The 26621-nt window shown below is 37.3% G+C and overlaps 1 protein-coding gene across 1 annotated transcript in view; it reads left to right on the forward strand.

Annotated features, from left to right (window-relative positions):
* VIPR1 (vasoactive intestinal peptide receptor 1) overlaps positions 1-26621 on the forward strand; it is a 2416152-nt gene that overhangs the window by 269116 nt on the left and 2120415 nt on the right. Inside the window, exon 2 of the mRNA XM_044066065.1 lies at positions 6487-6583. Coding sequence (XP_043922000.1) covers positions 6487-6583 — 97 coding nt within the window. The remainder of the gene's footprint in view (positions 1-6486; positions 6584-26621) is intronic.

The following is a 26621-nucleotide window of genomic DNA, read 5'->3' on the forward strand; positions in this document are numbered from 1 at the left end:
AAGACCTGTGATGGTAAATGTCTTTTTAACAAGGTTGCTTTTACACCATGTGGTAGCTTCTTTCAAGAGCCCAAAATCTGACAATTTTTGCAGAGATAGCTCTTGGATGATATTAACATCTTTTCAATTCTATATAAAAAAAATGCTTCTGTGAGATGGCCTTTCACAATAGTAGGATAAAGCTATGAAGTTACAGAAAAAAATATAGCTGTTTAAGTGCTGCATTTAGGCCAGAATCCATGTTGCCTGCCTGAAAGGGGGTCATATTTAATAATATACTCTAGGATTTGCTTGTGTGCATATTTTTCAAGTGTCTTTGCCAGAGGGCAGATAGTAGCAAGTGGCCTAAAGCTGATGTTGGGAGATTCAGATGCTGGTATGTTCAGCAAGGCGAGGACCCATGTATGTTTAAAATCTTGTGGTATAGTTTTTTTCTGCAAGTGTTAATTTGAATATGTAGGCTAATGGTGTAGCTAAAATTGTGGCTTGTAACTTAAGATTTAAGATTTCTTAACTCCCAGTTTATCAGCCTTCAAAATGTCATTAAAACAACATCTAAACAAAACTTGGCTATGCACCTGCTCTACTCCAGGTTAATCTCACTTCGATTTCATCTTTCCTACCCCTCCTTTTTTATACGTTAAATGTATATATAAATAAGTGTCTGTCACCACTCAGACCTAAAGAATGACACTGTTAATTATACGCATTACATCTTAGCTATTACATAAATACAAAGACAAATATAAAATATGTGCTGAAACTTTTTAGATGTTATTGTTAAATATGAAAACTGTTACTATAAAATTTGAAAGCTATGTTTGAATTGCTACTTATGTCTGTACTCAGAGATTTGCTCCCCAGACCTCTGCTGAAAACGGGACTATCCTGGTAAACAAATGTCAAATAATAAATAAATGTTGTTGTTGTGTCTTTCGGCTTATCCCAGTTAGGGATCACCACAGCGGAAGTCCTGTCAGCTAATGTTTGGTAGTGGATTTTTGTGTGCCGAGTTACCAGCCCTGATGCACAACCTTCAACGAAGGCACGTCCATTCACACATGCCTCCACACAGAAGACGCTCTAGCTGTGATTCGAATGCGACAACGCTACCGCAGCACCACTACCGCGGGTCAAATAATAAATAAAAATACAAATTGTGAGCACATGCGCGCGCACGCACACACACACATACACACACACTATATATATATATATATATATATATATATATATATATATATATATATGTGTCCCCTATGCAATACCGAATGCTCAGAATCCCGACGCCCAAATTACCGAGACCAGAAGCACGATACCCCACATTCCCGAAAGACCAGAAGCGAGAAATTTAAAATCCCGATGTTAAGGACTATTGAGTTAGCGCTTCTGCTGTTGCGGTTCAGGTAAGTATCTGTATGTATGTGTGTTTGTGAGGGGCTTTAGTGTGTGTTGTGACTGTGGTGTGTGTGTGAGGGACTGAAATGTGTGGGTGTGAGTTTGCTTGTGTGTGTGTGCGATCTCGGAGTTAGAATATTAAAGTAGCGGGGGTGTGGGGGGTGCAGCTCCCCACATGGGGGGAGCAAGCGGGCTTGCCCTCCTGCTTATCTATATTGTAGGATTATTTGTTTGGGTTTGGGGGGACACTGTGTGTACTGTATGTGTGTTGATCATTCGCAATTTTGAATTTTGCGCTTGTGGTCCGTCGGTCTTCTCGTCTTTCAGGTATTTGATCCCGGGATTACAGGTGTCGGTCTTGTGGGTTTTTGGTCTGTCGTAGTGAAACCATATATGTATATGTATGTATATATATATATATATATATATATATATATATATATATATATATATATATCTAGACAAATAGAGAGAGAGAGGGAGATATTTTCAATGAGAAACTCACAGCAAATTAACAAATACAGTAATAACAATCTTTTCACTTGGCGATTATCAGGAATTTGTCTCTTCCCCAATGTAGAACAATCTCAGATTTGGTATATTTAGTTAGGGGGTTGGAAGTTTGTTAGTCTGGCATAGTCAAGCAAATTCTTTCCCGAAGAAAGAATTTGCTTAACTGGCCGTTCAAGATTGTATGTTTTCTACCCTTAGCTTGTCGACGTTTAGGCGTTCGACAAGCTAAGTGGTCTATAATATAATATAGACCTATATCTAGGTTATCACTTGCTTGAAAAAATATAACGTGATGCTAGAACAATAACTGTAATACCAGGTATGTATCAGTTATGATTACAGTATTTTCTATATTACTTCAAAAATATTATTTTCTAGTTGGTGTTTGAGACTGGAAGAATATTAGTTGCCTGTTTTTATGGTTTGCCTAAGAAGTGAAAAACATTAAACACCACATTGTCATTCAGTATTTGTTATCAGTAATTAATGAATGATTATAATTTTACATACATTAAAGTGCTGTTACAAGACTGTATGTTAGCATTCAAAGTGTCACCAATATGCTTTTTTTCCCCATGACACCAAGCTTTGTATCTTACTTGACTGACTGGGCATGTTGAGTTGAAGGATGATAAAACTGTTTACAGATTGCAATGAACTCTACATGTTACATATTTAACCTGGGTCTAATATAGCTGCTAGCATACTAATAGCTCATGACTTACTTCCTCATTGCCACTTGCTCAAAAACAGCAAGTGCAAAAATTCCTTCCAGCCCAATCTCCCATTTCTACACCAGAATCATACAACTCACACCCATTTTCCAGCCCGAGTCCTTGCATCCTTACCCCCAAACACCACTTCCTCTCCTTAACCCTAAGGTCAGTGATCACTTCCTAAACCTAAAACTCCAATCTCCTTTCCCTAAAGCTAATTAACCCCTTTGCTCCCTAACCATGAGACTCCCCTTCTGCTCCCTAACCCTAAAATCTCCCCTTCCACTCCCTCCCCACACTTGCCCCACTTACCTCACTTTAACTTGAATACTGTGTTCTGGTAATATGCAGATGATGCTTGCTTGAACTTGTATTCAAACTCAAGTATAAGTGGCGGCCTAAATGAGCTGTAAGATGCTTGACTGCATGGTTTGAAGAGAGTGGTATTCTAGAGTTTGGGAATTCGGCACGTGTGCTATATAAATTTAATCCACATATTTATTTATTTGTTTTATTTATTTATTTATTTTATTTATTTATTTATTTTAGTTAATTTATTTATTTATTTATTTATTTATTTATTTATTTATTTATTTATTTATTGCATCTGTTTACTAGGAAAGTCCACTGGGCCTAAAAGAGCCCATTTTCGGTGGAGGCCCAGGAAGAAAAGTTCTGACAAGAATATAGATGCAGAAAAAAAATTAAACATTAATTGATACAGAAGTAGAAATAGTGTTATGCATAGTGATTACAGTAATATATACAGAATATATACATACGTCAGGAATTTAGTTGGTTTGATTACAGTAACATATACAGAATATATACATAAAAGCAGGAAGCAGTAGTTGGTTGCCATATTAATTTATCTCCGTTTTTACCATTCTGAATTCATCAGCATTTTTGTACCAGTATCAACAAGTGATGAAAGAAAAAATAATAAATATGGAGAAATTATCAGTCACTAGTAGTAAAAAACATAGGAATTTAGTTATGTTATAACATACTACATTTATATTTTCTATTGATTTGTGTCATGAAAGGAGATACTGCCAGCCCAGCTAGCTGGAATTTTGTAAATGGTTATGTGTCATTTGCGAATGTCAACATGCTTCATGTAAGTGCTTGTGTTGCAGATGTATTAGAACTGTATGTCATATTGTACAGTTGTGTGCTAAAGAGATATTTTGTAAAGTACTGAGGAGAAATGTATATACCATACTGTAACTGTTTAAATGTATATATTTTAACAGGGAAACTGGAACACAGGAGATTATCTTGCAAAACATCAGAAGAATAGTTGACATTTAGTTACTTTATGGCTGGGCCATAAACAAAGTATGTTATCTCTCAGTTTCAGTGCAGTAACAGACACAATGGCTAGAATGGCTAGGGATGGGAAGGTGGCCTAATGGGTAAGGTGTTTGCCTTACAAACACAAGGTGCACGGTTTGAGTCTCACAAGGGATAATTGGCTAAGCTTAAAATGGCTCAAAAGGGGCAGTTAGCTTAGTACTAACCTATGAACTAGAAGTTTTTTGGGTACTTACATATTATTGCAACCAGATTTCTGAAGGCACATAATTTGGTCAGTTTTGAATGATACGTCAGTTAACCTAACAAGGGGTGTGTAAAGTCTGAAGTACTATTGCGCCATCTTGGTTTTCACACAGGGATATGAGCAACGGAGAAATTCATGTTGCTTGGTAGCAGTTTTCCCGACCTGTACAGCTGAGTCCTGCTTTACAAATGTCCTTAATGTTACACACCATGGCAGTCACGCCTTACCCAAGAACATGAGTCTGGGACATAAGTACCCCAAAATAACAGACCTTCCTTTACACCACCTGTAACAATTTCTGTAGATGTATTTCCATGAAAACCACTAAGAGAACACCACTGTCACATTTCAACTTCAAGCCCCCTGAAAATAGAATGCACTGCGAAGATCATGACGTCTTTACACTTGGCTGCAAAATCTGCGAAGTGCTACCCACAAAGTTGAACATTAAGCCAAGTTCAAATTCTAACTTAAAAACACCTTTTTAAACAATCCAAGTGCAAATGCTTCCGAATTATTATTCCATCGGAATAGTGTATGTCATTTTTGCAATACTGATGTTCCAAACACAAATGAAAAGGAGGTAGTAGGGTGATAACTGTGGAGACGGTGACTGAGCGAAATAAAGAGTAAAGTGCAAATGGGGACTTCAGACATGAAGCACGCAATGGATTTCACAGTTATTCCTCTCGCTGCCTCATACCCGACGTCAAGTGACATAGTACTACTTCTTTATACACCCGTTTCAATGGTGACATTCCTGTTTTTGCAGGAATATGACCACTTAGGTGCCTTCACAAATCTGTTTGCGATAATATGTAAGTACCGTTTTTTTGTATTGTCTTCCAAGTGTTTATGACTTCCAGGATTTGCCTTATATCTAAGAGAATTCCTTGTTTATGTATTTTCACAGGTAGATGGTAAAAGCTGTCTGCTGCATCAGTGGGGGTTTCACCTAGGATAGAGTCAGATGACAAGAAGTGATGTCATACTGCAAGCTACCGCTGCAGTAATATTTGAAATATTAATTTAAGAACTCTCTGAGAGATAGACTGGGCATTTTGTATTTTGTATTTGACCTGGCGAACTTCCACTCACCACATCTGCCTGCTTGCTCTGTAAGTAAGTTAACTAGGGTATAGTAATTCTCTTAAATTCAGACAGGAATATAGTGAAGTATAGCTTAGATGTTTTCTTTATTTATTTGAGATTGTCCTGCAATGTTGTTTTAAGTATTTGCTGTGATTTTGAAAGCTGATGTTAATGTGATTTATATACGGAATGTTTTCTTCTTTTATTATTTATTATTAAATATATTTAAACCTTTTGCTGTGGCTGATATTTGTGAGACATATTTAAGTTGGAAGAGTACTTGCCTATTTATTTGTTGAAACTTTGGGCCACTCCTTATAGCCTTGCTCTTGGTCAAACTACCATTTGTATTCATAGTAATATTACACAGTACGTTTAGACACCCTTTAAGGGCCTTAAAGTAGCTGATAAGGACATGGCTGGTGGCAGTGATAACTACCTTATAGTCTGGGCAGAAGGGGGAATAGCTAGTGAACCTGTGACAGCCTTTTCCAGGTGTGTGTGTGTGTGTGTGTGTGTGTGTGTGTGTGTGTGTGTGTGTGTGTGTGTGTGTGTATAAATCAAACTTCAGGTGTGTGTGTTAGCTACTTGGGCAGGGACATGAAGCACTGGTTAAACAGAGAGGGTGCTGGAGTTCTTGGCTTGGCCACTCAGCTGAGATCTCAACCCTATAGCTGTGCCAGTGGGGAGTCTGTGCTCTTAAGGGAAATTGCACTTGATGCAGAGAGCTGCATCTGAAAGTACTGTGTACCTGTCATCCTCTCAATGTACGTCCGCCTACTGTTGCTAGTGGTGAGGATTGAGGCTCATTGATTATCATTACCAGTGGTGGGGTGTTGGCGTTGCAACTTGTCAGAACTTATTTGAGATTCTGGAAGCAGCTTGGCAAGCAACTTTGCCTTAGTTTTGTTTTACAGTTAGGAAAAACCTCCAGCATTAAATCATAATGTATATATATATATATATATATATATATATATATATATATATATATATATATATATATATATATATATATATATATATATATACATACACACTGGTATAAAATTGTTTTATTATGATTTCAAGTTTCCACAGTCTTTAATAATTTAGTCTTGTCCTTATATAAGAAATAATGTATTGATCTGGAATGTATTTCTTGAAATAATATTGCATTATTAATATATATATCTTTTTGTCTTTTTTCTCTTCTTTTTGTAGGTATCAGGTTCTGTTCCAGAATGTTCAATAATGGAGAGAATTGAGAAGGATAGGGATGAATGCCTGAACTTGTTAGATACAGAAAACCAGACTTACGGTAGGAACAGAAAATATGTTTTACCATAGCTGGAAAAACAACTGTTGTAGTCTGTCATTCTGTGTTGCCATTCCTGTTTTATACTACATCTATGCTCACTCCAGAAATTAAAAATATTGTTCTTGCCTACTTTGTAATAGTTATTTTTGTAGGCTTGATGAACTAAAAAGATTATTTTAAAATCAGGCTTTGTATGGCTTTGTTCACTTTTACCATTGGATCACTGAACCTTTGTTTTACATGTAGTAAGCATTAACGTTTGAGTAGTAAACTATTCTATCTTATTTCATTAAAGCATATTAAATATAACTGTTTATCAGACAATGTAGCATTTCGGATACAATATTAAACATACTTCTGGAGACTTAAAACTCCATTGCCTTTTTGGTATGCCTCTTTCTATCTGTTCTTATATGCTACTGCTACATAGCAAGAGCCCTTTATTCACTTACAGATGGGAGTTTTTAATACATTTTTGTTCCACATAGTGCAGTATGACTCTTACTTTCATGTGCTTTAATCAATGTTATCAAAATGTGGCACCAGGGCAAAGACTGACTGTCCGTTTTTGTGTTTGTTTAAATAATGACCTTATTACCATTTATTTTCTGCTAAGATGAATACGAGTTATGACCAGAGAGCTGTTTTTGTTTGAGACATTTTTGGATTTGCTAAACAAAACAGAATTAATCACTTGCAAACACTATAGTAATACCGCTGGAATTTAAGGGAATACTTTCTGTCCTTGATTATATTAAATATGTTTGGAAACTGTATTTGAAATTGGGAAAAATGTCACGGTACTTAATAACTGTTAATGAGTGACTCAGGTAAGCATACCCTCAACCATTGTAAGCTATGCTTAATCAGTCAGAAGCTTTAGACTTTATCAGGAGACATTACATTATACCACATATGGAAATAAATCAGTGTCTGCCTATGCCTTTTATATTCTTATAGAAGTTCATGTTATCTTATGGGAACACTTTTGAGTTCTCAGAAAGAGTAGCAAACATTTGGAGTTGGAAATGTTGTAGAGTGACAGCTGTAAATGAGCGTAATCTGTTTGCAAATGTGATAGTGGAGGCATTTCTTATTGCAGAACTATACATTTTCTTAACACGTGAAACATTTAAGTACTGTAATGTAGAAAATATTTACAAAACATAGGACTGTCAAACTGTGTTACTTTGTAATTATTACTAAACATGCAGAAATTAGTAATACTTTTTTCAATCAATTTGACGCATACAATTTATATGAAAAATCATCGGTAGGCTGTGGACATGCATGAACAGACATCAGTGTATTGGACTGACGATTGGTGATAAGACATTGTGTACAGAGTACTTACTGCCTGAGTGGCAGTAATACTAATACTTTATTTTAGCCTGTGACTATAGGCATAGGCCTGCCTGGTAGTAAGTGAAGGGACTGTTGTGGTACCAGACATGATGGCCAGTACACACAGCATGCCATCCAACCATTGTCAGCCAGGTTATAGCCTTACATACGAATCTGTATCACTGACATTCAGTGAGTCATTTTGCACTACACCTCACTCATCTTAACAGCAGATAAAGTGCAAAGTAGTCACGGTTCTTCACATTACAAGAGCAGAAAATTGTGAAACCACTCAAACACTGATGTCAGGATGGTTTGTTTTTTTCACCACATATATAAGCGTCTATGCTGTAGATAGTCATATGAAAGTGAAACATGATGACACCAAGTACTTCAAACTAAAATGGATAATGTTCTAAAATGTTTGTTTACATAGAGTTTGCTTTAAGATCAGTTTATGAACAAACTATATTTCACACGGTAGCTATCAGTTTGTCCAAGCAGACACTCTTTTTGATAAGATCCTTGTATTTACAAGATACAGTACAGATCAAATTTAAATATTTTTGAGGACTGGATGATATGAGAGATGGAAAAGAACCAGAAAAGAGGAATGGGAGAACGTTTGCTCTTGTTTACATTATGTTCATTAGATTTATCGTGACATTTTTTCTTTGCTTCGAGTGCATCTAATCTATTTGGTTTTCCCATACTTCATAGTTTGATACATAAACACCCTGTGTTCAGGGAAGATAACAGTGCTGTTGTATGATTATAGTAATAGCAATCTGCAGGAAACATAGAGAACCCGTGTCATTATCATGTCCTTTTCATTAATGCATTACATCTTACTCAGAACTATAGTTATTGTACAGTATTTTCAAAATAATCAAATAAAAAGCATTGCAGGTTTCATGTTTAACTTGTATATATCTGTATATATCTGTATATATGTCTGTACATATATTCCATGTCTGCATATCTATCTACACACACACATATGCATGCACATAGATAAGAGTACGCATGCATGCACACACACACACATGTGTACTTCTAAATGACGGACACTGCAGAAAATGCATTACTAAGAAAAAATAATACAGATGCAATTGTAAAATTTACCATTAAAATTGAACTATTTGGATCCAGAAGCTCAGTTCCTCTCTCCCACAGTTAAGACCACTGTAGGCAAAGCTATCTTGCTTGCACAACTAGAATATAGGCTACCTTCTCTTGCAGGAACACAACTACCCTTGCAAACTCTATCCATTAAAAGTTGCTGATTCATCACAAACATACCGTAACATGAACACCTCTGGCTCTACCTCATACTATCCAAAACAAAGCTATTGCCTGTCTCCTTTTGAGCTCACTTATGTTCATACTGTTCTGCCTCAACATCTCATTTCTGTTTGGTATGAGATTTATCACAGCCATCCAATTCTGCAGTTTAAGAAGCCAGGCTACAGATGGGCCTATGCTCCAAACCCCTTCTGCCAAAATTCACAGCTCCGATCATAGCTTCTCTGTGTTTGATACCAAACTATGACAGTCTCTTCCACACAATTTCACTGAAATTGCAAGCTATTCTAAATTCAGACCTCCATGCAACCAGTATCTTAAAAAAATCAAAACAAATGCAAATGCCATAACGCTGGACACATCACATCATCTTATTACATTTCATCCCCATGACCTCCTTTTCTCTTAAGATCTTGCTGCCTCATTTTTTCATTGTAACTGAGGAGTTTGCCTTTTGTAAATAGGTGCATAGTTTCATTATCTGCCTGCATATCCTGTTAACCTCTTGACTGCATGAAATGTGCTTATAACAATTGTGTTGCTCTTTTGGTTGTTGCAGTTTTGCAGCTGACCTGGGCTGAGCTTACGGTGTTCAGTATTCCACCTGGTAAACAAAGTGTAAAGAAAAAGAAAACTAACCCAGGCTGTACATACATCGGCATGATTGTTTTTTAATAGCAGAGATTAAAAAGGCGTATACATTATTTAATGTCTAGAAAATAACAATCAAGGGTGAATTGTTTGTATCAACAATTCCATTAAACCTTATAAATACAGTGTAAAGGATACTTGTGTGCATAACTGCATCCTATTTCCTTATCCTACAGCACTTTTAGAATGCATGAACAGTTTGATTTTCACTGATCCATCTGTCCACATTACAGCACGTTTTCTTTATCTGAAAACCAGTGTTTGGTGAATTCATCTACGTTGTGATGTCAGCAGGCACATAATCAGGTTATCACTATAATGTTGGTTTCATACTCTCCCTAGTTCTTTTCTACCATCAGCAAATTTATGAGTCACCAGATATCGCAGTATACATGGAATACAAATCCTTAAAAAGTGAAAACATGCCAGCTCTGTGAACAGAGGAATGTATCGGTGACCTTTTATTACCCATTAGCTCACCATCATAAAGCTTCTATAAACATGGGAATTAGAGAAGCACAGTGGCACAGCAGGTAGCTTTGTCTCCTCAAAGCAAGAGGTCCTACAGTTTGATTCCTGGCTGGGGTGCTTTTTGTGCATTGTCTGCATGAATTCCATATGTTCACAAGGGTTTCCTCCTGCTTTCTTCCCACCTTCCAAAGACATGCAGTAGGTGAATTAGGTACTCTGAATTGGCCTTGGGTGTGAGTGTACATGCATGTGTTTAGTATGATCAATCTAGTGCAGCAGGGCTAGTCACCTGTCAGTGTGAACACAGGCTCTAGATGAATTTTACTGTTAAAGTGACTCTCCAAATACATGTGCAGAAACTGGAAAAAGAGGTTGGGGATGGATGGATGGATTTGCATATCAAGAAAATCAGAATACAATAAAATAACTAAACAATAAAGCCTTTCCTGTAGACTGGCACACCATTTTCTATCTATTCAATTGTCGCTGTCTTAAATGAAGACTTAGTAGTTAACCTGTCTTTACATATTTCACTAAATGTACATTATGCTTTCCCTGACATTTTTTTTTTTCAAAAAAAGGACAGAATCTCACAAGAACAGTGAACTCCTTTCTTCTAACTACTTCCCCAACATGCACACTTAAATCAGTGGTTACAACTTTATAATTTATGCTGTCCATCTCTGTTTAGCAATCGCATTTTGTCCACTCATTTTTTTTTTTGGCTTTCATTCCAGTGCTCCACAAGACTTTGAAATTTAGCATAGCTTACCTTGTGTGAACAGTACTACACACAGTATTAGTGTAGCTTACATTGTGTGAACAGTACTACACACAGTACTAGTGTAGCTTACCTTGTGTAAAGAGTACTACACACAGTACTAGTGTAGCTTACCTTGTGTAAAGAGTACTACACACAGTACTAGTGTAGCTTACCTTGTGTGAACAGTACTACACACAGTACTAGTGTAGCTTACCTTGAGTAAAGAGTACTATACACAGTACTTGTGTAGCTTACCTTGTGTGAACAGTGCTACACACAGTACTAGTGTAGCTTACCTTGTGTGAACAGTACTACACACAGTACTAGTGTAGCTTACATTGTGTGAACAGTACTACACACAGTACAAGTGTAGCTTACCTTGTGTAAAGAGTACTACACACAGTACTAGTGTAGCTTACCTTGTGTAAAGAGTACTACACACAGTACTAGTGTAGCTTACCTTGTGTAAAGAGTACTACACACAGTACTAGTGTAGCTTACCTTGTGTGAACAGTACTACACACAGTACTAGTGTAGCTAACCTTGTGTGAACAGTACTACACACAGTACTAGTGTAGCTTACCTTGTGTGAACAGTACTACACACCGTACTAGTGTAGCTTACCTTGAGTAAAGAGTACTATACACAGTACTTGTGTAGCTTACCTTGTGTGAACAGTGCTACACACAGTACTAGTGTAGCTTACCTTGTGTGAACAGTACTACACACAGTACTAGTGTAGCTAACCTTGTGTGAACAGTACTACACACAGTACTAGTGTAGCTTACCTTGTGTGAACAGTACTACACACAGTACTAGTGTAGCTTACCTTGTGTAAAGAGCACTACACACAGTACTTGTGCAGCTTACCTTGTGTGAACAGTACTGCACATAGTACTAGTGTAGCTTACCTTGTGTGAACAGTACTACACACATTACTTCACACAAAGTATTAGTGTAGCTTACCTTGTGTGAACAGTACTACCCACAGTACTAGTGTAGCTTACCTTGTGTGAACAGTACTACCCACAGTACTAGTGTAGCTTACCTTGTGTGAACAGTACTACACGCAGTACTACACACAGTACTAGTGTAGCTTACCTTGTGTAAACAGTACTACACACAGTGCTAGTGTAGCTAACCTTGTGTGAGCAGTACTACACACAGTACTACACACAGTACTAGTGTAGCTTACCTTGTGTGAACAGCACTACACACAGTACTGGAGTAACTTACCTTGAGTGAACAGTATAACAAACAGTACTACACACAATGCTAGTGTAGCTTACCTTGTGTGAGCAGTACTACACACAGTACTACACACAGTACTAGTGTAGCTTACCTTGTGTAAACAGTACTACACACAGTACTAGTGTAGATAACATTGTGTGAGCAGTACTACACACAGTACTATACACAGTACTAGTGTAGCTTACCTTGTGTGAACAGTACTACACACAGTACTAGTGTAGCTTACCTTGAGTGAACAGTATAACGAACAGTACTACACACAGTACTAGTGTAGCTTACCTTGTGTGAGTAGTACTGCACACAGTACTACACGCAGTACTAGTGTAGCTTACCTTGTGTAAACAGTACTACACGCAGTACTAGTGTAGCTAACCTTGTGTGAGCAGTACTACACACAGTACTACACACAGTACTAGTGTAGCTTACCTTGTGTGAGCAGTTCTACAAACAGTACTAGTGTAGCTTACTTTATGTGAACAGTACTACACACAGTACTAGTGTAGCTTACCTTGTGTAAACAGTACTACACACAGTACTAGTGTAGCTTACCTTGTGTGAACAGTACTACACACAGTATTACACACAGTACTAGTATAGCTTACCTTGTGAGAACAGCACTGTATCAGTCACATAAGCACTGAATAATCTATGGTTATTGCTGAATCCTGAACTACTAAACTGCCCATTAATGTTTCAAGTACACAGAGATCCTGTGCATGCTTGGTTTTGCACTCGTATTGTTTCTAGAACAGTCTTCAGACTGTGTTCTGTTCTTATTTCAGATGATTAGACTGTGTTCCACATCTCAGAGTGCATTCACTCTCAACAAAATTATTCCTTTGATACCTTGTATATTAATAAAGTATGATTTAGCTGTTTTTTATGTAGTCTGGAGTTTATGTGCTGTTTAGAGTCCTCACTGCATATTGTATTGATTTTACATGAAATATTAGGGACTTTTCTCCTTGGTTGTTGTGATATGGCTATTTTTTTTAACTTTACTCTAAGAAAATCTGACAAAGATTATTTCAGTCTTTCTCACCTGATCAACTATAAACCTGTTTAATCAATGAAGTTGCAGGCTTATGTAAGAGAGATGACCTTGCTCTTTTGTAACAACTCTCTGAACACCTGAGACTAGAATTGCATTAAACATGAAACTCTGTCTAAGAGAGTGAAGATGGAACGAGTCGGTTTATGGGTACTTGCATTTCTTTAAGCCTTACTTTTTTAATATGCAATTTAATTTTTTTACTTAATACAGCTGTAAAGGTCAGTGTTATTACATTGTTGCTTCTTATCCTTTTGAATAAGTTCAAGTGTGTAGTGTGAAAAATAAGTTTCTGAAGTAAAACCTGTATATGTTATTGAAAATAATGGGTAGTAACAGTCAGTGGTGGATTAAGAGGACCTTGGTCCCTGGGTGATTTTCAAGCCATAAGCCCTGTTGCAATTTTTTTTTGCCAGCTCAGAAATACTGATGTTATTTTGGATGCATCTTCCTGATTTAACACTGTATGAACTGTTGCCACTGTACTCCACCAATAACTGTACCCATCAGTTATAGTCACTTGGCAGTATACACCTCAGATATCTGAATGTGGCAAGAAAAATGACCAAAGTAAAGTATTTCATCTTATTTTAGAAAAATGACCAGTAGTCATGCAAAATTAGACTACTGACTGTGATCATAACAGCATAATTTGTTTATTCTCATTTGTGAATAGTCAACATAACCAACAATTATAGCCCCTTTAACTGTGTACACCTCCAGTGTCTAATGGTGAAAAAATAAAACTTGCACACCTCATCTGATTGTGAAAAGATAATGTTAACTTTTCAGCACAAGAATCACAGGGTTCCTATGGAATTGTTGACAGCTTAGGTTGTTGAATGCTTAATAATCAACACCTAAGCATTGAACGCCTACAGTAGCGCATGGCCACATCAGCAAATTCTTTCCTCGGGAAAGAATTTACGTGGCCATTATCGGGGATTTGCCCTTTCCCCAATGTAGAGTGATCTTGGAGTTGGTATATTTAGTTGGGGGAGGTGCAGCCCCCCACTATGTTTGGCTTTGTTTGTTTATTTTGTTTACGGACGGCAACCCGAATTCTTTCCAGAGGAAAGAATTTGATGATGTGGCCATTCACTATTGTAAGCTTTCGACGCTTAAGTATCGATGATTTAGCATTCGACAACCTAAACTCTCGATGTTATGATATAGCCGTGAATAACAGACCAACCCACAAAATAGTAAAGGGCATCAGAATCTGATGAAGCCAATTACTGTAGGATGAAAGCACTTAATCACAGTATTTTTTATAAAGTTTATATTTTACTTTGAAGTCCTTTTGGCTGGAGTGATACTTTATTTGAAAAATCATCAGTAAGGTGTGTACATGCATGAACAGATAGTGTATTGGACTGACAATTGGAGATAAGACATTGTGTATGGAGTACCTGCTGCCTGAGAGGCAGTAATGCTTCATTTTACCCTCTGATTATAGACATATGCCTGCTTGGTAGCAACTGAAGGGACTGTTGTGGTAGCAGACGCTAACATGATGCACAGTACACACAGCATGCCATCCAGTCATTGTTAGCCAGTTTATAGCCTTACCTAGGAATCTCGATCACTGACATTTACTGAGTCATTTTGCACTACACCTCACCCATCTTAGCAGCAGCTATGATAAAATGCAAAGAAGTTACGGTTTTTCACATTACAACAGCAGAAAATTACGAAACAAGTCAAATACTCGTGTCAGGATGGTTTGTTTTCTCATCACCTATATCTGAGTGATTGGTGTAGATTATCATATGAATGTGAAACATGATGACACCAAGCACTTTGAACTAAAATGGATAATGTTCTAAAATGTTTGTTTACATATAGATTGTTTAAGAGCTGTTTATGATCAAAATATATTTCACTCAGTAGCTATTAACTTTTGTCCATGCAGACATTCTTTTTGGTAAGATCCTTGTATTTACAAGATACAGTACTGATCTAATTTAAACCTTCTTGTGGACTGGATGATATTAGAGATGGAAAAGAACCAGAAAATAGAAATGGAGCAGTGTTTGCTCTTGTTTACATTATGTTCATTAGATTTATCGTGACTTTTTTCTTTGCTTTGAGTGCATCTAATCTATTTCATTTTCCCATGCTTCATAGTTACACCCTGTGTTCAGGGAAGATAACAGTGCTGTTGTATGATTATAGTAATAGCAATCTGCAGGAAACGTACAGAACCCGTGTCATTATCATGTCCTTTTCATTAATGCATTGCTTGCTACTCACAACTAGTTATATACAGTATTTTCAGAATAATCAAATAAAAAGCATTGTAGGTTTCATGTTTAACTTATATATATCTGAATATATGTTTGTACATATATTCCATGTCTACATATCTATCTACATACACATATGCATGCACATAGACAAGAGTGCACATGCACACACAAATGTGTACATACAAATTACAGACACTGCAGAAAATACATTACTAAAAAAAAATAATACAGATGCAGTTGCAAATTTTACTGTAAAAAAATTGAAATATTTTGGCCCCAAAAACTCAGTTCCACTTTCCACTAGTCAAGACTGCTCTAGGCAAAGATATTTGGTTTGCGCAACTAGAATATGGGCTACCTTCTCTTGCAGGAGCACAACTACCCTTACAAACCCTATCCATTAAAATCTGCTGATTCATCACAAACGTACCATAACATGAATACTTATGCCTGATATTATCCGAGCAATGCCATTGCCAGTATCCTTTTGAGCTCACTTCTGTTCAGACTGTTGTACCATGACATCTTATCTCTGTTGGCTATGAAATTTATCATAGCCACCGAAATCTGCAACCAAAGAAGCCAGGTTACAGATGGGCCTATGTTCCAAACCCCTTCTGCTAAAATTCACAGCTCCGATCATAGCTTCACTGTACTTGATACCAAACTATGACAGTCTCTCCCACACAATTTCACTGAAATTACAAACTATTCTAAATTCAGACCTCCATGCAAACAGTATCTTAAAAATCAAAACAAATGCAAATGCCATAGTGCTGGACACATCACATCATCTATTAAATTTCATCTCTATGGTGTTCCTTTCACTCAAGATCTTGCTGCCTCATTTTTCATTGTAACTGAGGAGTTTGCCTTTTGTAAATAGGTGCATAGTTTCATTATCTGCCTGCGTATTGTTTTATCTTGTTAACCTCTGACTGCATGAAATGTGGTTATAACAATTGTGTTACTCTTTTGGTTATTGAAGTTTTGCAGCTAATCTGGGCTTAGCTTACAGTGTTTAGTGTTCTACCCTGGTAAACAAAGTGTAAAGAAAAAGAAAAAAAATAGCACAGGCTGTACATATATCAGAATGTTTTTTAATAGCAGGGTTTAAAAAGGCATATGCATTATTTTATGTCTAGAAAATAACAATTAAAGGGGAATTGTTTGTATCAACAATGCCATTAAACCGTATAAATACAGTGTAAAGGATACGTTTGTGCATAACTGCATCCTATTTGCTTATCCTACAGCACTTTTAGAATGCATGAACAGTTTGACTTTCACTGATCCATCTGTCCACATTACAGCACGTTTTCTTTATCTAGTTCTTTTCTACCATCAGCAAATTTATCACCAGACATCGCAGTATACATGGAATGCAAATCCTTGCTTAGAAAGTGAAAACATGCCACCTCTGTGAACAGAGGAATGTATCGGTGACCTTTTAGTACCCATTAGCTCACCATCATAAAGCTTCTATAAACATGGGGATTAGGGAAGCACAGTGGCACAGCAGGTAGCTTTGTCTCCTCAAAGCAAGAGGTCCGACAGTTTGATTCCTGCTTGGAGTGCTTTATGTGCATTGTCGACATGCCTTCCATGTGTTCACAGGGGTTTCCTCCCACATTCCAAAGACATACAGTAGGTGGATTAGGTACTCTGAATTGGCCTTGGGTGTGAGTGTACATGCATGTGTTTAGTATAATCAAACAAGTGCAGCAGGGCTAGTCGCCCATCAGTGTGAACACAGGCTCTAGATGAGTTTTAATTTTGAAGTGACACTCCAAATCCATAGGCAGAAACTGGAAAAAGGGGCTGGGGATGATAGATGGATTTGCATATCAATAAAACTAGAATACAATAAAATAACTAAGCAATAAAGCCATTCCTGTAGATTGACACAGAATTATGTATCTATTCAGTTGTTGTTGTCTTCAATAAACACTTCGTAGTTCACCTGTCTTTACATATTTCCCTATATGTGCATTATGCTTTCTCTGACTTTTTTTTTTTTTTATTAAAAAAAAAAAAGGACAAAATCTTAATCAAACAGTGAACTCCTTCTCCCTTTCTCCTAACTACTTCTAAAACATGGACATTTAATAAGTGGTCACAACTTTATAATTTATGCTATCCAAATCAGTTTAGCAATCAGTTTGTTCACTCTTTTTTTTTTTTTTTTTGGCTTTCTTTCCAGTGCTCCACAAGGCTTTGAACTTTAGCGTAGCTTACCTTGTGTGAACAGTACTACACACAGTACTAGAGGAGCTTACCTTGTGTGAACAGTACTACACACAGTACTAATGTAGCTTACCTTGTGTAAACAGTATTACACACAGTACTAGAGGAGCTTACCTTGTGTGAAAAGTACTACACACAGTACTAGTGTAGCTTACCTTGTGTGAACAGTACTATACACAGTACTAGTGTAGCTGACCATGTGTGAACAGTACTACACACAGTAATAGAGGAGCTTACCTTGTGTGAACAGTACTATACACAGTACTACACACAGTACTAGAGGAGCTTACCTTGTGTGAACAGTACTACACACAGTACTAGTGTAGCTTACCTTGTGTGAACAGTACTACACACAGTACAACACACAGTACTAGTGTAGCTTACCTTGTGTGAACAGTACTATACACAGTACTAGTGCAGCTTACCTTGTGTGAAGAGTACTACACACAGTACTAGTGTAGCTGACCTTGTGTGAGCAGTACTAAACCCATTACTACACACAGTACTAGTGTAGCTTACCTTGTGTGAACAATACTACACACAGTGCTTACCTTGTGTGAACAGTACTACCCACAGTACTAGTGTAGCTTACCTTGTATGAACAGTACTACCCACAGTACTAGTGTAGCTTACCTTGTGTGAACAGTACTACACGCAGTACTACACACAGTACTAGTGTAGCTTACCTTGTGTAAACAGTACTACACACAGTGCTAGTGTAGCTAACCTTGTGTGAGCAGTACTACACACAGTACTACACACAGTACTAGTGTAGCTTACCTTGTGTGAACAGTACTACACACAGTACTAGTGTAGCTTACCTTGTGTGAGCAGTACTACACACAGTACTACACACAGTACTAGTGTAGCTTACCTTGTGTAAACAGTACTACACACAGTACTAGTGTAGCTAACCTTGTGTGAGCAGTACTACACACAGTACTACACACAGTACTAGTGTAGCTTACCTTGTGTGAACAGTACTACACACAGTACTAGTGTAGCTTACCTTGAGTGAACAGTATAACAAACAGTACTACACACAGTACTAGTGTAGCTTACCTTGTGTGAGTAGTACTACACACAGTACTACACACAGTACTAGTGTAGCTTACCTTGTGTAAACAGTACTACACACAGTACTAGTGTAGCTAACATTGTGTGAGCAGTACTACACACCGTACTATACACAGTACTAGTGTAGCTTACCTTGTGTGAACAGTACTACACACAGTACTAGTGTAGCTTACCTTGAGTGAACAGTATTACAAACAGTACTACACACAGTACTAGTGTAGCTTACCTTGTGTGAGCAGTACTACACACAGTACTACACACAGTACTAGTGTAGCTTACCTTGTGTAAACAGTACTACACACAGTACTAGTGTAGCTAACCTTGTGTGAGCAGTACTACACACAGTACTACACACAGTACTAGTGTAGCTTACCTTGTGTGAACAGTACTACACACAGTACTAGTGTAGCTTACCTTGAGTGAACAGTATAACAAACAGTACTACACACAGTACTAGTGTAGCTTACCTTGTGTGAGCAGTACTACACACAGTACTACACACAGTACTAGTGTAGTTTACCTTGTGTAAACAGTACTACACACAGTACTAGTGTAGCTAACCTTGTGTGAGCAGTACTACACACAGTACTACACACAGTACTAGTGTAGCTTACCTTGTGTGAACTGTACTACACACAGTACTAGTGTAGCTTACCTTGAGTGAACAGTATAACAAACAGTACTACACACAGTACTAGTGTAGCTTACCTTGTGTGAGCAGTTCTACAAACAGTACTAGTGTAGCTTACTTTATGTGAACAGTACTACACACAGTACTAGTGTAGCTTACCTTGTGTAAACAGTACTACACACAGTACTAGTGTAGCTTACCTTGTGTGAACAGTACTACACGCAGTATTACACACAGTACTAGTATAGCTTACCTTGTGAGAACAGCACTGTATCAGTCACATAAGCTCTGAATAATCTATGGTTATTGCTGAATCCTGAACTACTAAACTGATTGCCCATTAATGTTTCAAGTCCACAGAGATCCTGTGCATGCTTGGTTTTGCACTCAAATTGTTTCTAGAACAGTCTTCAGACTGTGTTCTGTTCTTATTTCAGATGATTAGACTGTGTTCCACATCTCAGAGTGCATTCACTCTCAAAAAAATTATTCCTTTGATACCTTATATATTAATAAAGTATGATTTAGCTGTTTTTTATGTAGTCTGGAGTTTCTCTGCTGTTTAGAGTCCTCACTGCATATTGTATTGATTTTACATGAAATATTAGGGAGTTTTCTCCTTGGTTGTTGTGATATGGCTATTTTTTTAACTTTACGCTAAGAAAAGCTGACAAAGATTATTTCAGTCTTTCTCACCTGATCAACTATAAACCTGTTTAATCAATGAAGTTGCAGGCTTATGTAAGAAAGATGACCTTGCTGTTTTGTAACAACTGTCTGAACACCTGAGACTAGAATTGCATTAAACATGAAACTCTGTCTAAGAGAGTGAAGATGGAACGAGTCTGTTTATGGGTACTTGCATTTCACTAAGCCTTACTTTTTTAATATGCAATTTAATTTTTTTACTTAATACAGCTGTAAAGGTCAGTGTTATTACATTGTTGCTTCTTATCCTTTTGAATAAGTTCAAGTGTGTAGTGTGAAAAATAAGTTTCTGAAGTAAAACCTGTATATGTTATTGAAAATAATGGGTAGTAACAGTCAGTGGTGGATTAAGAGGACCTTGGTCCCTGGGTGATTTTCAAGCCATAGGCCCTATTACAATTTTTGTTTTGCCAGCTCAGAAATACTGATTTTATTTTGGATTCATCTTCCTGATTTAACACTGTATGAACTGTTGTCACTGTACTCCACCAATAACTGTACCCATCAGTTATAGTCACTTGGCAGTATACACCTCAGATATCTGAATGTGGCAAGAAAAATGACCAAAGTAAAGTATTTCTTCTTATTTTAGAAAAATGACCAGTAGTCATGCAAAATTAGACTACTGACTGTGATCATAACAGCATAATTTGGTTATTCTCATTTGTGAATAGTCAACATAACCAACAATTATAGCCCCTTTAACTGTGTACACCTCCAATGTCTAATGGTGAAAAAATAAAACTTGCACACCTCATCTGATTGTGAAAAGATAATGTTAACTTTTCAGCACAAGAATCACAGGGTTCCTATGGAATTGTTGACAGCTTAGGTTGTTGAATGCTTAATCATCAACACCTAAGCATTGAACGCCTACAGTAGCGCATGGCCACATCAGCAAATTCTTTCCTCGGGAAAGAATTTACGTGGCCATTATCGGGGATTTGCCCTTTCCCCAATGTAGAGTGATCTTGGAGTTGGTAAATTTAGTTGGGGGGGTGCAGCCCCCCACTATGTTTGACTTTGTTTATTTTGTTTACGGACGGCAACCCGAATTCTTTCCTGAGGAAAGAATTTGATGATGTGGCCATTCACTATTGTAAGTTTTCGACGCTTCTTCTATTCTTTAATGAGTTCCAGTTTGTGCTTTTTAGTTAATTTGAGAAGGTTTCAGAAATTAAGTTCTTTAGGCAGCGAGTGGAAATATAGGTGTGAGTTAGTTGTATGGAAGAGGGGAGACAGTGGGCAAAAGTGGGGTAGTGGTCATCTAGTGGGTCTGGGAGAATACCACTATCAGAGATATAGTGAGGATGGAATACTAGAATCCAGTCTATTGTACTTCGGAGTTCTTGGAAGGCCTGGTAGTGGAATTGATTAGTTGTATAAAGTCTGATTTAGCATTCGACAACCTAAACTCTCGATGTTATGATATAGCCGTGAATAACAGACCAACCCACAAAATAGTAAAGGGCATCAGAATCTGATGAAGCCAATTACTGTAGGATGAAAGCACTTAATCACAGTATTTTTTATAAAGTTTATATTTTACTTTGAAGCCCTTTTGGCTGGAGTGATACTTTATTTGAAAAATCATCAGTAAGGTGTGTACATGCATGAACAGATATCAGTGTATTGGACTGACAATTGGAGATAAGACATTGTGTATGGAGTACCTGCTGCCTGAGAGGCAGTAATGCTTCATTTTACCCTCTGATTATAGACATATGCCTGCTTGGTAGCAACTGAAGGGACTGTTGTGGTAGCAGACGTTAACATGATGCACAGTACACACAGCATGCCATCCAGTCATTGTTAGCCTGCTTATAGCCTTACCTAGGAATCTCGATCACTGACATTTACTGAGACATTTTGCACTACACCTCACCCATCTTAGCAGCAGCTATGATAAAATGCAAAGTAGTTACGGTTTTTCACATTACAACAGCAGAAAATTACGAAACAAGTCAAATACTCGTGTCAGGATGGTTTGTTTTCTCATCACCTATATCTGAGTGATTGGTGTAGATTATCATATGAATGTGAAACATGATGACACCAAGCACTTTGAACTAAAATGGATAATGTTCTAAAATGTTTGTTTACATATAGATTGTTTAAGAGCTGTTTATGATCAAAATATATTTCACTCAGTAGCTATTAACTTTTGTCCATGCAGACACTCTTTTTGGTAAGATCCTTGTATTTACAAGATACAGTACAGATCTAATTTAAACATTCTTGTGGACTGGATGATATTAGAGATGGAAAAGAACCAGAAAATAGAAATGGAGCAGTGTTTGCTCTTGTTTACATTATGTTCATTAGATTTATCGTGACTTTTTTCTTTGCTTTGAGTGCATCTAATCTATTTGGTTTTCCCATGCTTCATAGTTGCACCCTGTGTGGAAGATAACAGTGCTGTTGTATGATTATAGTAATAGTAATCTGCAGGAAATGTACAGAATCCGTGTCATTATCATGTCCTTTTCATTAATGCATTGCTTGCTACTCACAACTAGTTATATACAGTATTTTCAGAATAATCAAATAAAAAGCATTGCAGGTTTCATGTTTAACTTATATATATCTGAATATATGTTTGTACATATATTCCATGTCTACATATCTATCTACATACACATATGCATGCACATAGACAAGAGTGCACATGCACACACAAATGTGTACATACAAATTACAGACACTGCAGAAAATACATTACTAAAAAAAAAATAATACAGATGCAGTTGCACATTTTACTGTAAAAAAATTTAAATATTTTGGCCCCAAAAACTCAGTTCCACTTTCAACTAGTCAAGACTGCTCTAGGCAAAGATATTTGGTTTGCGCAACTAGAATATGGGCTACCTTCTCTTGCAGGAGCACAACTACCCTTACAAACCCTATCCATTAAAATCTGCTGATTCATCACAAACGTACCTTAACATGAACACTTATGCCTGATATTATCCGAGCAATGCCATTGCCAGTATCCTTTTGAGCTCACTTCTGTTCAGACTGTTGTACCATGACATCTTATCTCTGTTTGGTATGAAATTTATCATAGCCACCGAAATCTGCAACCAAAGAAGCCAGGTTACAGATGGGCCTATGTTCCAAACCCCTTCTGCTAAAATTCACAGCTCCGATCATAGCTTCACTGTACTTGATACCAAACTATGACAGTCTCTCCCACACAATTTCACTGAAATTACAAACTATTCTAAATTCAGACCTCCATGAAAACAGTATCTTAAAAATCAAAACAAATGCAAATGCCATAGTGCTGGACACATCACATCATCTATTAAATTCATCTCCATGGTGTTCCTTTCACTCAAGATCTTGCTGCCTCATTTTTCATTGTAACTGAGGAGTTTGCCTTTTGTAAATAGGTGCATAGTTTCATTATCTGCCTGCGTATTGTTTTATCTTGTTAACCTCTGACTGCATGAAGTGTGGTTATAACAATTGTGTTACTCTTTTGGTTATTGAAGTTTTGCAGCTGATCTGGGCTTAGCTTACAGTGTTTAGTGTTCTACCCTGGTAAACAAAGTGTAAAGAAAAAGAAAAAAAATAGCACAGGCTGTACATATATCAGAATGTTTTTTAATAGCAGGGTTTAAAAAGGCATATGCATTATTTTATGTCTAGAAAATAACAATTAAAGGGGAATTGTTTGTATCAACAATGCCATTAAACCGTATAAATACAGTGTAAAGGATACTTTTGTGCATAACTGCATCCTATTTGCTTATCCTACAGCACTTTTAAAATGCATTAACAGTTTGACTTTTACTGATCCATCTGTCCACATTACAGCACGTTTTCTTTATCTAGTTCTTTTCTACCATCAGCAAATTTATCACCAGACATCGCAGTATACATGGAATGCAAATCCTTGCTTAGAAAGTGAAAACATGCCACCTCTGTGAACAGAGGAATGTATCGGTGACCTTTTAGTACCCATTAGCTCACCATCATAAAGCTTCTATAAACATGGGGATTAGGGAAGCACAGTGGCACAGCAGGTAGCTTTGTCTCCTCAAAGCAAGAGGTCCGACAGTTTGATTCCTGCTTGGAGTGCTTTATGTGCATTGTCGACATGCCTTCCATGTGTTCACAGGGGTTTCCTCCCACATTCCAAAGACATGCAGTAGGTGGATTAGGTACTCTGAATTGGCCTTGGGTGTGAGTGTACATGCATGTGTTTAGTATGATCAATCTAGTGCAGCAGGGCTAGTCACCTGTCAGTGTGAACACAGGCTCTAGATGAGTTTTAATTTTGAAGTGACACTCCAAATCCATGTGCAGAAACTGGAAAAAGGGGCTGGGGATGATAGATGGATTTGCATATCAATAAAACTAGAATACAATAAAATAACTAAGCAATAAAGCCATTCCTGTAGATTGACACAGAATTATGTATCTATTCAGTTGTTGTTGTCTTCAATAAACACTTCGTAGTTCACCTGTCTTTACATATTTCCCTATATGTGCATTATGCTTTCTCTGACTTTTTTTTTTTTTATTAAAAAAAAAAAAAGGTCAAAATCTTAATCAAACAGTGAACTCCTTCTCCCTTTCTTCTAACTACTTCTAAAACATGAACATTTAATAAGTGGTCACAACTTTATAATTTATGCTATCCAAATCAGTTTAGCAATCACAGTTTGTTCACTCTTTTTTTGTTTTTTTGGCTTTCCTTCCAGTGCTCCACAAGGCTTGGAACTTTAGCGTAGCTTACCTTGTGTGAACAGTACTACACACATTACTAGAGGAGCTTACCTTGTGTGAACAGTACTACACACACTACTAGTGTAGCTTACCTTGTGTGAACAGTACTACACACAGTACTAGTGTAGCTTACCTTGTGTGAACAGTACTACACACAGTACTAGTGTAGCTTACCTTGTGTAAACAGTACTACACACAGTACTAGAGGAGCTTACCTTGTGTGAACAGTACTACACACAGTACTAATGTAGCTTACCTTGTGTAAACAGTATTACACACAGTACTAGAGGAGCTTACCTTGAGTGAACAGTACTACACACAGTACTAGTGTAGCTTACCTTGTGTAAACAGTACTACACACAGTACTAGAGGAGCTTACCTAGAGTGAACAGTACTACACACAGTACTAGTGTAGCTAACCTTGTGTGAACAGTACTACACACAGTACAACACACAGTACTAGTGTAGCTTACCTTGTGTAAACAGTACTACACACAGTACTAGAGGAGCTTACCTTGAGTGAACAGTACTACACACAGTACAAGTGTAGCTTACCTTGTGTGAACAGTACTATACATAGTACTAGTGTAGCTGACCTTGTGTGAACAGTACTACACACAGTACTACACACAGTAATAGAGGAGCTTACCTTGTGTGAATAGTACCACACACAGTACTACATACAGTACTAAAGGAGCTTACCTTGTCTGAACAGTACTACACACAGTACTAGTGTAGCTTACCTTGTGTGAACAGTACTACACACAGTACAACACAGTACTAGTGTAGCTGACCTTGTGTGAACAGTAATAAACACATTACTACACACAATACTAGTGTAGCTGACCTTGTGTGAACAGTAATAAACACATTACTACACACAGTACTACTGTAGCTTACCTTGTGTGAACAGTACTACACACAGTACTACACACAGTACTAGTGTAGCTTACCTTGTGTGAACAGTAGTACACAGTACTACAAACAGTACTAGTGTAGCTTAACTTGTGTGAACAGTACTACACACAGTACTAGTGTAGCTTACCTTGTGTGAACAGTACTACACACAGTACTAGTGTAGCTTGCCTTGTGTGAACAGTACTACACACAGTACTACACACACAGTACTAGTGTAGCTTACCTTGTGTGAACAGTACTACACACAGTGCTACACACAGTACTAGAGGAGCTTACCTTGTGTGAACAGTACTACACACAGTACAACACACAGTACTAGTGTAGCTTACCTTGTGTGAACCATACTACACACAGTACTAGTGTAGCTTACCTTGTGTGAAGCATACTACACACAGTACTAGTGCAGCTTACCTTGTGTGAACAGTACTACACACAGTACTAGTGTAGCTTACCTTGTGTGAACAGTACTACACACAATACTATATGCAGTAGTAGTGTAGCTTACTTTGTGTGAACAGTACTACACACAGTACTGCACACACTACTAGTGTAGCTTACCTTGTGTGAACAGTACTACGCACAGTACTAGTGTAGCTTACCTTGTGTGAACAGTGCTACACACAGTACTAGGG

This window comes from Protopterus annectens, chromosome 3.part0 (genome assembly GCF_019279795.1).
Source record: "Protopterus annectens isolate FY-2018-M chromosome 3.part0, PAN1.0, whole genome shotgun sequence".
In the NCBI taxonomy this organism is placed as follows: Eukaryota; Metazoa; Chordata; order Ceratodontiformes; family Protopteridae; genus Protopterus; species Protopterus annectens.